At 41.4% G+C, this 13,071-nt stretch overlaps 1 protein-coding gene across 4 annotated transcripts in view; it reads right to left on the bottom strand.

Moving 5' to 3' along the window:
• Positions 1–11,233, bottom strand: part of LOC110519529 (zinc finger protein OZF-like) — a 65,879-nt gene extending 54,646 nt beyond the window's left edge. Inside the window, exons 1-4 of one of the 4 annotated variants that reach the window (XM_036981874.1) lie at positions 11,082–11,188; positions 9,921–10,169; positions 5,141–5,389; positions 836–4,507 (exon numbers count right to left, since the gene is read on the bottom strand). In XM_036981874.1, the coding sequence (XP_036837769.1) occupies positions 3,087–4,507; positions 5,141–5,389; positions 9,921–10,169; positions 11,082–11,091 (1,929 nt within the window). In that variant the 5' untranslated portion in view covers positions 11,092–11,188 and the 3' untranslated portion in view covers positions 836–3,086. Of the gene's footprint in view, positions 1–835; positions 4,508–5,140; positions 5,390–9,920; positions 10,170–11,014 lie in introns of those variants that run through there. The other 3 variants (XM_036981875.1, XM_036981876.1, XM_036981880.1) reach the window with 3 other exon arrangements.
• Between the last annotated feature and the right edge of the window lie 1,838 nt (positions 11,234–13,071).

Here is a 13,071-nt window from a genome sequence, read left to right as displayed (position 1 = left end):
CCCAGCAACAAATTGACTGGAGGCCAAACCTAGTTGCCAACCTCCGTTCTATATTGTAAATTCAATCTTCACCTTCACCATCATCATCATCAGAGAATTAAAACGTGTGGACATAGTGCTAAACTTGAAGGACTCATTGTCTATGTGAATTGAAATTATGTTGTTCCCCACCAGTGCACTCAGAAGAGGAAACAACGATACAATGCAGTCTAACAACATCTCTCTCAAACAGCACAGATGTGATTCACTGTAGAAGCACTGGTCCTCTTACATTTTAATTCCAGGTTGCATATTACAATATTTAAGGGCATATACTGTTATACAGTAATAATGTTTTACTGTGATTGAATACATTCAGCAGGGTGGGAACAATGTATTCCATTTCAAATGTGTCTCCCAGTGCAGCTTTACTTCCAGGCTATTATGACACATCTGGCAGTTTCTTCTATGTTCCTGGGCCCAGTACAATGAAAAACATAGTTTTTTGGTCACTACCATTCCACGAAAATACCATGCTATATTTTTTTCATTGTACTACAATCGTACATTTTAGTACAGTTCTTCACATCGGAGTGCTGCTGCATGTCCATTGCCTCTCTTGACCATGTCGGCCGGGCCGGGCACAACTCACAAAGATCAAGACGCGCTCTCCACTTCCCTCTGGTAGTCATTTAGCCTGATAACACATCACATCACATCCACATCACATAGCAGCCTGTACACCTAATCATTAGCGAGCTGACATGCTATATTGCACTAACAACAGCAGCTGCAAAGTCCCTGTCCCTCTGGCCAGGGTAATCAAGTGGTAATGTTGTGTATTGTATATACAGTATTTCACTTCAAACAGTTTATTTTATTTAAGAGAAAAAAGTGGTTGCCCAGCATATATTCATGTACAAACATTTTTCATTATATTTGTGTCATTTAGCAGATGTTCTTATCCAGAGCGACTTACAGGACAAATAAGGGTTAATTGCCTTGCTCAAGGGCACAATGACAGATTATTCACGTAGTCGGCTCTGGATTCAAACCAGCGACCTTTCAGTTACTGGCCCAACACTCTTAACCGCTGGCTCCCTGCCAGATCAATTAACTTCAACACAGTTATTCAAATACATTCATCATCAATGACTACAATAATGAATCTAGTATTAAGATACAGTTTAATAAACACAAGTATTCGATTCATAGCCTGTTTATCATTAAATAAAAGTTGTTTAGTAATGTAAAATAATCTACCCAAACGAATGCTGAAAACTGATCATCAGACCATCTTTATCTGATATACACTGAGTGTCCAAAACATTAGGAACACCTTCCTAATATTGAGTTGCACCCCCTTTGTCCTCAGAACACAGGGATGCTGGCCCATGTGGACTCCAATGCTTCCTACAATTGTGTCAAGTTGGCTGGGAGTGGATCTACTCTGAATAGCTCGTTCCATCTCCTCCCACAGATGCACAATTACAGTGAATTCAGTGTAATGTTATTGGAACCATTCCTGGACAAGCCTTGTGGGAGGGATAAACTGCTGCCATGAAGGGATGCACCTGATTGCCAATGATGTTTAGGTATCCTGTAGCATTCAAACATTGCTCAACTTTTATCAAGGGGCCCTGAAAACACACCCTAACCAACACACCACCAGCCTGCAATGCTGACACACGGAGTGGATGCATGCAGTGGTGTAAAGTACTTAAGTGGTTATTTAAATCACTTTTACTTAAGTTTTGGTGTATCTGTAATTAACTATTTATATTTTTTTAAATTTTTACTTTTATTTCACCAAATTCCCCCGCCCAAATTTGACTTTTTACTCCATATATTTTCCCAGACACCCAAAAGTACTAGTTACATTTTATATGATTACCAGGACAGAAAATTGTCAAATTCCCACACTTATCAAGATATCATCCCTACTGCCTCTGATCTGGCAGACTCACTAGTTCGCTAAAAACCTCTTAAGGATTGTACCCTTTTTTTTCTTTACATTTCCACCTAAAATGACATACCCAAATCTAACTGCCTGTAGCTCAGCACCTGAAGCAAAGACATGCATATTATTTATCTTTTGAAATGAAACAATTTGAAGTGTGTGGAAATGTGAAATTCATGTAGGAGAATAACACATTAGATCTGGTAAAAATCATACAAACAAAAACTTTTTTTCATTAACTTTGAAATGCAAGAAAGGCCATACTTTCAGAAAGGAGTCTAGGTGTAATTTAGATTTTGGCTACCAGATGGCAGCAGTGTGTGAAAAGTTTGACTGATCCAGTGAAGAATTACATTACTGGACTGTATCAAGTCTGCCAGGAGTTTCCCCAAATGTCCTGAATTGGTCAATTGATACATTTAAGTACAAAACTATAGAGAACATACAAAAACTCTATGGTAATAAAACATTTAAGTTTACACACTGCCAGGAATTTTATACATGATGGATCATTAGCTTATTCACTAACTTTCACACATCTAGATGGCCAGGCGGGGTGGGTGTGGAGCCAGAGACAACAGGGGTTCAAAAATGTAGAACCCAGTTCCTACATTTAACATAAAAATAGATTTTATCAAACGAAACTATGCTACATTTTATCTCTGGGACCCTAAGGATGACAAATCAACTGGTTTGAATGTATCAAACCAGTTGCAGTGATAAGTTGTTGTTTTACCCTTTACTCAAACACTAGCATGGTATTTTTTCACTGTAATAGCTACTGTTAATTCGACACTGAAGTTTGCTTAAATTTTTGTTAATCTTTCTGCCCATATAAAAGACATGTCTATGTCCCAGAAAGTTAGCTGTTGAATACAATGTCATTATAGTCACATTAGCAACTGTCCTGTTTTAGGAGGTTAGAGGTTATTCATTTAAGGAATTTGAAATGATTCATACTTTTAGTTTTGATACTTAAGTATATTTAAAACCAAATACTTTTACTCAAGTGGTATTCTACTTGGTGACTTTCACTTTTACTTGAGTTACTCTTGACATATTAAGAGCAGAAGTCAGGTTCCTCTCCTGTGTGTCTCTGATGACCTTTTAGCTCAGCTGTTGTTTTAAAACAGTTTCTAGAGTCAGATCAGCGGTGAAGAATAACTCCTGTATGTATACGTTCATGCGTTTTTAAGTTGCACAGTAGAGAGAAACTCTTTCCACAGTCAGAGCAGGAGTAAGGCTTCTCTCCTGTATGTACACGTTCATGTGTTTTTAAGTTGCACAGTAGAGAGAAACTCTTTCCACAGTCAGAGCAGGAGTAAGGCTTCACTCTTGTATGTATACGTCCATGTCTTTTTAAGAGAATCAGTTGAGAGAAACTTTTTCCACAGTCAGAGCAGGAGTAAGGCTTCTCTCCTGTGTGTGTTCTCTGGTGAACTTTTAGCTCAGCTGATGTTGTGAAGCATTTTAAACAGTCAGAGCAGGAGAAAGGCTTCACTCCTGTATGTATAAGTTCATGGCTTTTTAAGGGGCCCAGTTGAGAGAAACTCTTTCCACAGTCAGAGCAAGAGTAAGGCTTCTCTCCTGTGTGTATACGTTCATGTTGTTTTAAAGTGCCCAGTTGAGAGAAACTCTTTCCACAGTCAGAGCAGGAGTAAGGCTTCTCTCCTGTGTGTGTTCTCTGGTGAACTTTTAGGTCAGTTGATGTTGTGAAGCATTTTACACAGTGAGAGCAGGAGAAAGGCTTCACTCCTGTATGTATACGTTCATGTGTTTTTAAGTTAAACAATAGAGAGAAACTCTTTCCACAGTCAGAGCAGGAGTAAGGTTTCTCTCCTGTGTGTGTTCTCTGATGAACTTCTAGCTGACCTGATGTTGTGAAGCAATTTCCACAGTCAGAGCAGGAGTAAGGCTTCTCTCCTGTGTGTATAAGTTTGTGTCTTTTTAAGGGGCCAAGTTGAGAGAAAGTCTTTCCACAGTCAGAGCAAGAGTAAGGCTTCTCTCCTGAGTGTGTTCTCTGATGAATTTTTAGCTCAGCTGATGTTGTGAAGCATTTTAAACAGTCAGAGCAGGAGTAAGGCTTCACTCCTGTATGTATACGTTCATGTCTTTTTAAGGGGCCAAGTTGAGAGAAAATCTTTCCACAGTCAGAGCAGGAGTAAGGCTTCTCTCCTGTGTGTGTTCTCTGGTGAACTTTTAGCTCAGCTGATGTTGTGAAGAATTTTACACATTCAGAGCAGGAGTAAGGCTTCAGTCCTGTATGTCTACGTGTATGTGTTTTTAAGAAGTCCATTCGAGAAAAACTCTTCCCACAGTCAGAGCAGGAGTAAGGCTTCACTCCATTGTGCACACTCTGATGAACTGTCAGATTCCTTGATGTTGTGAATCTCTTCCCACAGTCAGTACAGGAATACGGATTCTCTCCTGTGTGTATTTTTAGGTGTATTTTTAGCTTTGATAGAATTGGGAAAGTCTCCTCACAATGTGGGCAGTGGTGAGACCTCTTAGCTCTGTGATCTTCCTGCTGTTGTTCTCTGGATGTAGAGAATGTCTCAACATGTTCTCCTGTGTGAACAACATCAGAAGAACCAATCAGTTGGAGTGATATACATGTCAATCAAATGTATATTATGAATCCCTTTTTACATCATCAGTTGTCACAAAGTGCTTTATAGAAACCCAGCCTAAAACCCCTAAAGAGCAAGCAATGCAGATGTAGATGTAGAAGCATAGTGGTCTGGAAAAACTCCCTAGAAAGCAGGAACCTTGGAAGAACCAGGCTCAAAGGGGTGGCCGGTCCTCTTCTGGCTGTACCGGGTGACACATGTATTCATATCAGTAGGCTGTACAATACAGGGGAATAAAACTATTCTAAAAGTGGGTAAGAGTTGAAAGCTAAAAAGGGGCGTGTCATCCTCCACTCACTATAACAAGGGTTAGTAACTACACAGACTAATTTCATAGAACTTTAAAACACTGGCAGTTTGTCTACTTCACTTCTTTAGTCTCCTCTCTGATCACTCCAGATAGCCCGGTGAATAAAACAAATGCTGGAAATACTGGTGTCAAATCATGCAAGTGTCATTAGCATGAAATAACATCTACCTTCTCATTGAAACAGTTCTACTGCAACATTTCATGCACAGCGGGAAGTTGGAATGAATAACACAAACTTAGTTAGATACAACCTGCTCTTACCATGAGAAACAGATGTCCCAATCTTCTCCTCCTCTTCTTCACCTTTAATGTTGACATTCAGCTCCAGTGTTCGACTGCAGTCTTCCAGCTTCACTGATGCCATCTCTGGATCCTGCAGAGAAAACTGGGCTCCACTGTCACAATCAGGACCCAGTGACTGTAGGTTTGGACTCAGTGTGGAAGGAGAGAGGCAGGCTGGGTTTGTCGTCACTGTTGAATTTACCGGCTTCAGACTTAATTCTAGTCGTCCTGTAGTAACAATGGACAACAGACAAAAAAAAGTTAGTCTATATTATTATTTCTTCTTGATCAATTATCTAATTCAGTGCTTGACTTGGACTGAAATAGGTTCCGGTACTGTTTATATTTAGATGCAGGAGCTCCACAATACTGTTGAGCTAATATTCTAGAAGAGCAACATGAGCTCAAGCAGTATAAATTTGAGGTGCCGATAATCAACTCCTGTCCATCTCATTTCAATAGATGAGGTAGCTAAGCATTGACAACAAAACATGAATTCATTCACATTAGACAAAGTACCTGCTTTAAAATGAGCTACGCTACACAACGTAAGTGAACTTAATCAAAAGCAGATGTCCCAAATTCCCAAATGCATAAATGACAAAAACATTTAGGACAAGGTTAGTTTGTTTTAACCTTGTTTTCACTGTATTTCACATCAAAAACCAATTGTATTTCATGTTCACACCATAGTAACATTTACAGATAAATATAGAAGTCTGTTGACGCAGACAGAGTGGGTCCAGCCATGTTACCAGCTTGGTAATTTCACACAAAACCAATAACATGCAAAAAAAAACTCAGAAATGTCAACTAAATAGATTTTTTAATTCAAATGACCTTGAAGAAATGATGTACATCCATTCAGACAAACCCAAAGATTCTAGCTGTGACTTTTAAAATAGTTCATCACGTTCACTTGGAATGACACAAAGAAATAACCAACCTTAACCAAAAGTGAAAATCCTTTAATGGATGTTACCTAACATGGCATGACATGTTCTTTTGATATTAGATAGCACGTTTAAACTATTACATACCTTTAGTAACAAATAGAAACGGACACAAGGTTATCTTTTTAACATCACATTTCTGGCGATTTCTTTACTCTGAATATTCTGGATTATTGCTACAAGAACTTCCGTGATGCATTCAAATCTGACCATGAATCAATTTTGTTGTTCCCAGCCTATAGACAGAAACTAAAACAGGAAACATCCGTGCTCAGGTCAATACAACACTGGTCTGGCCAATCAGATTGCTTCTATCATGTGGACTGGGATATGTTCCGGATAGCCTCAGACAACATTAATGTATCCGCTGACTCAGTAAGCGAGTTTATTAGCAAGTGCATTGGAGATGTCGTACCCGCTGTGACGATTAAAACCTTCCCTAACCAGAAACCGTGGATTAATGGCAGCATTGGCATAAAACTGAAAGCGCGAACCACCGCTTTTAATCATGGCAAGGCGACCGGAAACATGACCGAATACAAACAGTGCAGCTATTACCTCCACAAGGAAATCAAACAACAAAAGCGTCAGTATAGAGAAAAAGTTGAGTCACAATTCAAACACGAGACGTATGTGGCAGGGTCTACAGTCAATCACGGATTACGAAAAGAAAACCAGCCCTGTCGCGGACGTCTTGCTCCCAGACAAACTAAACAACCTCTTTGTTCGCTTTGAGGACAATACAGTGCAACTGACACGGCCTGTTACCAAACCTGTGGGCTCTCCTCCGTGGCCAATGTGAGTAAAACATTTAAACGTGTTAACCCTCGCAAGGCTGCCGGTCCAGTCGGCATCCATCAGAGCATGCGCAGACCAGCTGGCTGGTGTGTTTACGGACATATTCAACCAATCCCTATCCCAGTCTGTTGTCCCCACATTCTTCAAGATGTTCACCATTGTTCCTGTTCCCAAGAAAGCCTAGGTAACTGAACTAAATGACTATTGCCCCATTGCACTCACTTCTGTCATCATGAAGTGCTTTGAGAGACGAGTCAAGGATCCTATCACCTCCACCCTACCTGATACCCTAGACCCACTCCAATTTGCTTACCGCCCCAATAGGTCCACAGACGATGCAATCGCCATCACACTACACACTGACTGTCCTAACCCATCTGGACAAGAGGAATACCTATGTAAGAATGCTGTTCATTGACTACAGCTCAGCATTTAACATCATAGTACCCTCCAAACTCATTAAGCTCGAGACCCTGGATCTCAACCCCGCCCTGTGCAACTGGGTCCTGGACTTTCTGACGGGCCGCCCCCAGGTGGTGAAGGTAGGGTAGAAAACAACATCTCCACCCCGCTGATCCTCAACACTGGGGCCCCACAAGGGTGCGTTCTCAGCCCTCTCCTGTACTCCCTGCTCACCCATGACTGCGTGGCCATGCATGCTTCCAACTCAATCATCAAGTTTGCAGACGACACTACAGTGGTAGGCCTGATTACCAACAATGATGAGACGGCCTATAGGGAGGAAGTGAGGGCCCTCGGAGTGTGGTGTCAGGAAAACAACCTCTCACTCAACGTCAACAAAACAAAGGAGATGATCATGAACTACAGGAAACAGCTGTTATGAACAGAGTGGACCAAGTTTTGTAGACTTTACCCTTTGCAAAAAAAATATACACTGCTCAAAAAATAAAGGGAACACTTAAACAACACAATGTAACTCCAAGTCAATCACACTTCTATGAAATCAAACTGTCCACTTAGGAAGCAACACTGATTGACAATACATTTCACAAGCTGTTGTGCAAATGGAATAGACAACAGGTGGAAATTATAGGCAATTAGCAAGATACCCCCAATAAAGGAGTGGTTCTGCAGGTGGTGACCACAGACCACTTCTCAGTTCCTATGCTTCCTGGCTGATGTTTTGGATGCTGGTGGTGCTTTTGAAAGCTGGTGGTGCTTTCACTCTAGTGGTAGCATGAGACGGAGTCTACAACCCACACAAGTGGCTCAGGTAGTGCAGCTCATCCAGGATGGCACATCAATGCAAGCTGTGGCAAGAAGGTTTGCTGTGTCTGTCAGCGTAGTGTCCAGAGCATGGAGGCGCTACCAGGAGACAGGCCAGTACATCAGGAGATGTGGAGGAGGCCGTAGGAGGGCAATAACCCAGCAGCAGGACCGCTACCTCCGCCTTTGTGCAAGGAGGAGCAGGAGGAGCACTGCCAGAGCCCTGCAAAATGACCTCCAGCAGGCCACAAATGTGCATGTGTCTGCTCAAACGGTCAGAAACAGACTCCATGAGGGTGGTATGAGGGCCCGACATGAACAGGTGGGGGTTGTGCTTACAGCCCAAAACCGTGCAGGACGTTTTTCATTTGCCAGAGAACACCAAGATTGGCAAATTCGCCACTGGTGCCCTGTGCTCTTCACAGATGAAAGCAGGTTCACACTGAGCACGTGACAGACGTGACAGTCTGGAGACGCCGTGGAGAACGTTCTGCTGCCTGCAACATCCTCCAGCATGACCGGTTTGGCGGTGGGTCAGTCATGGTGTGGGGTGGCATTTCTTTGGGGGGCCACACAGCCCTCCATGTGCTCGCCAGAGGTAGCCTGACTGCCATTAGGTACCGAGATGAGATCCTCAGACCCCTTGTGAGACCATATGCTGGTGCGGTTGGCCCTGGGTTCCTCCTAATGCAGGACAATGCTAGACCTCATGTGGCTGGAGTGTGTCAGCAGTTCCTGCAAGAGGAAGGCATTGATGCTATGGACTGGCCCGCCCGTTCCCCAGACCTGAATCCAATTGAGCACATCTGGGACATCATGTCTCGCTCCATCCACCAACGCCACGTTACACCACAGACTGTCCAGGAGTTGGCGGATGCTTTAGTCCAGGTCTGGGAGGAGATCCCTCAGGAGACCATCCACCACCTCATCAGGAGCATGCCCAGGCATTGTAGGGAGGTCATACAGGCACGTGGAGGCCACACACACTACTGAGCCTCATTTTGACTTGTTTTAAGGACATTACATCAAAGTTGGATCAGCCTGTAGTGTGGTTTTCCACTTTAATTTTGAGTGTTACTCCAAATCCAGACCTCCATGGGTTGATAAATTTGATTTCCATTGATAATTTTTGTGTGATTTTGTTGTCAGCACATTCAACTATGTAAAGAAAAAAAGTATTTAATAAGAATATTTATTTTTAATACAAATCACTGGAAAACAGGTTGTAAAGCAAATGGACCCTGCTGAAAAGAAAATACTATTCTCTCTGTGTTACCAAGTTATCTTTCAAATAGGCCTATTGAGCAAACAGCATTGTTTTACAAAGTAAAGCAAGTTAGGGATAAGCTTTGGGTCGGTGAGTGAGTGAAACTGGAAAGCTTGTTTAGGACTCATATTGTACCATGTGTTTCTCCTCACACCTGGCCTAGACTATTGATGGATTCAAGACAAGGTTGTTTTTATTGAACTCGGATTCTAAGTTTGTCAGTGTCAAAGTAGCCTGTCATTTGTGAGGTATTAAAAAACATTGTGCGAAAGTCTCCTGTCATCTAAAATGATGTATAATTGCGTGAAATCTGTTTATAAAAATGCCAACTTCTGCAAGTGTCTCCACATCACTGCTCTATGCCAGTACACACACTTGGATAGACAGAACCTGCTCTATGCCAGTACACACACTTGGATAGACAGAACCTGCTCTATGCCAGTACACACACTTGGATAGACAGAACCTGCTCTATGCCAGTACACACACTTGGATAGACAGAACCTGCTCTTACCATGACTAACAGATTCCCCAATCTCCTCCTCCTCTTCTTCATCTTTAATGTTGGCATTCAGCTCCAGTGCTTGACTGCAGTCTTCCAGCTTCACTGATGCCATCTCTGGATCCTGCAGTGCAAACTGGGCTCCACTGTCACAATCAGGACCCAGTGACTGTAGGTTTGGACTCTGTGTGGAAGGAGAGAGGCAGGCTGGGTTTGTCCTCACTGTTGATGTTACCGGCCTCAGACTTAATCTGAGTCGGTCTGTAGTAATAAAGAGAAACAGACACTTAGGTTAGTCTTGACAGTTCTGGCACTTTCTTAATTCTCTAAAAATATGGTTTATATTTAGGTTCGGGAGCTCCACAATACTGTTGAGCTAATATTCTATAAGAGTAACAGGAGCTCAAACAGTAGAAATTTGAGGTGCCGGTACTCAGCTCCGGTGAGCTCCTGTCCAAGTCAAGCACTGATCTCATTTCAATAGATCTGGTTGCTAAGCATTGACAACAAAACATGAATTAGTTCACATTAGACAAAGTATACACTTTATATTAGGCTGCACAACTCTAAATGCACTTAATCTATAGTAGATTTCCTGAATTCACATAAATGCATAAATTACTCAAAAACATTTAGTACAAGGTTGCAGTATGTTTCAGGCAGCACTATGTACTATTTTCCTGAATAACCTTGTCTCCACTGTATTATTCCAATCAAAAACCAATAGCATTTTCCTACACACCATAGTAACATGTATAGATAGACAGAAACAACAGAATGTCTCTGAATATTAGTACACATGTAGAAAACTGATTACATTAATAATTTAGCGCAACCGTAAAATGGTCCCTCTCTGCTGTAACCTCACTGCCTGCACTGAAGAGCGTTGATGCAGACCGAGTGGGATCCGCCATTTTACCAGCTCGTGAATTTTATACAAAACCAAAAACGACATGTAAAACGAACCCAGAAAGCTACAACAAATTGATCGTTAATGAAATGACCTTAACGAAATGATATACATCCACTCAAACTAACCCACAGTCTCGAACTGTGACTTGTAAAAACCTCATCACGTTATCAACCTTTATCAAACGTGATCATACCTTGACGTACTTGTTACCTAGCATGTTATGACATGTTCTTTCGATATTATAACGTGCTATTACATACCAGTAATCATATATTTGAAACGGACACAGAAGTAGTTCTCGACTGCACAATTCTGACGTTTCCTTTATTGTGAAGAATGATGTGCGCCTGCGCGGAACTTCCTGTTCCCCCACTACCAGTTTCTAAACCCAGACACGTAACAACGCGAGACTTCAGAGAACGCTTTTGAAGCAGACCAAGCCTGGGTTTGACAAGGCAATGAGAGAAGTGAACAATTCTGATACTTTTGCAGCGGCTAATGGGGATCCTAATAAATACCAAAAATATTCCGTCGGCACACACTTGAAACAGGCCCATTCTTTTATCAATGTCATAACTGCAGTGGCTTATTCTATTATTCTATTATAATTCTATTAATGTCTAGTATACTTTTACAACCTTTGCTTTGAGTAGAAATTCCAGTTTTGATTTGATAGAAATACATAATATATCAAGTATTGCATTTAAAGATAAATAAATCAATAACTCATTCAGTGATTGTCTCAGAAAAAAAGTGAGAATATGCATATAAAATAACTTTAAAATAAATGTTAATTTCAAGTGCAATTTGTTCTATATGAAGTTAGACAATGTTTACATAAAGTTGTACAATGTTTACCATCTTAAACTATATGTCAAATCAATGTTTACCATCTTAAACTGTATGTCAAATCAATATTTTCATTTCTAGTGCAACAGTTCCACATGTTAAAGTAGTTACAAAGCACAACAGTTATTTATTTATACGTCTCTAATTTAACAGCAAAGATGATATGGAGTGGGAGGATGAGGGCCTAGTATGTGAATGGTCTGTAGTGGAAAGACATAGGAAGAACAGAGATAATGATACTGGAAGCAGTGGCGCATGTAGTATAGAAACTCTAAAGAGGCCCACGGTAGGGAGCTAGAGTAATAATGTGTCACAGTGGAAAGTTGGGATGATGTTTGAGGAGACCACAGGGCCTCATTTACACTCCGATGTAAGGTTAACCAAGGCCATAAAAAGAGAGGTGAAGTTAAACTGGGCTTCACCCGTGTAAATGAGAACTTGTTCTCAACTAGCCTACCTGGTTTAAAGGTGATATAAAAAATTGGAAATGGTAGATTGTTAATATATTGTGTAGAAAATCATAATGGGACGAAGCTCAGAAGCCATGACCCTGGAGCTGATGCTACATTGAAGGGAGTAATAATCTCTGAGGTCCCAATATCTATGTCCATGGATGATATTGTTAAAGAACATGTGAAGGGAGACAGAGTGGTTGAAGCCTGAAGGTTGATCAGTAGGAAAGAGGGTTAAAGAAGTGAAAGCTTATCAGTGCTGTTGAGGTGTTAGAAGGTTTTGATGGAGCTTACATGGTTGGTCCCGTAGTAAGAGGACCTACTGTCAGACTGATGGAGCTTCCATGGCTGGTCCCGTAGTAAGAGGAAGTACTGTCAGACTGATGGAGCTTCCATGGTTGGTCCCGTAGTAAGAGGACCTACTGTCAGACTGATGGAGCTTCCATGGTTGGTCCTGTAGTAAGAGGACCTACTGTTAGAACTGGTCTTTCTAATAGTCCTGACATGGTTTCGAGGCCTGTTCAGAAATCTTGCGTCCATAAATGCACTGTGACAAAGGATACTTTAATAGTGAATAAAATGTACTTCATAGCTTTCATTGGTAAGGTTATCAACAACTTGGATTGTGTAAAGCAGAAATACCAGGTTTAAAGTTATCTTGTAAACTGCAGCAGAGTTGTTGGGGGTAACAGATGTTACTGTCGGTATGGTTTTTGATAAGCTGGATAACCTGGGGGTGGATTGTCTCAGCATGATATAGACCCCAATGTTTGCAAACACAGAAAGGGATCTATTGATATAGTTTATTGGGGGGTGTGGGAGGGTTTTTTGGGGGAAGGGGAGGGTGTGGTAGGAGTTAATAGGGATTTCTTGTTTTATTTTCTTAGTACAGAATTAGACAGACCTGCACCTTAAAGGTTTGTTTGTGGACCTCCATGATACCATAGGA

The sequence above is a fragment of the Oncorhynchus mykiss genome, chromosome 7, assembly GCF_013265735.2.
Source record: "Oncorhynchus mykiss isolate Arlee chromosome 7, USDA_OmykA_1.1, whole genome shotgun sequence".
NCBI lineage: Eukaryota > Metazoa > Chordata > Actinopteri > Salmoniformes > Salmonidae > Oncorhynchus > Oncorhynchus mykiss.
The sequence above is the reverse complement of the archived record's forward strand: the minus strand, read 5'-3'. Positions and strand labels throughout refer to the sequence as shown.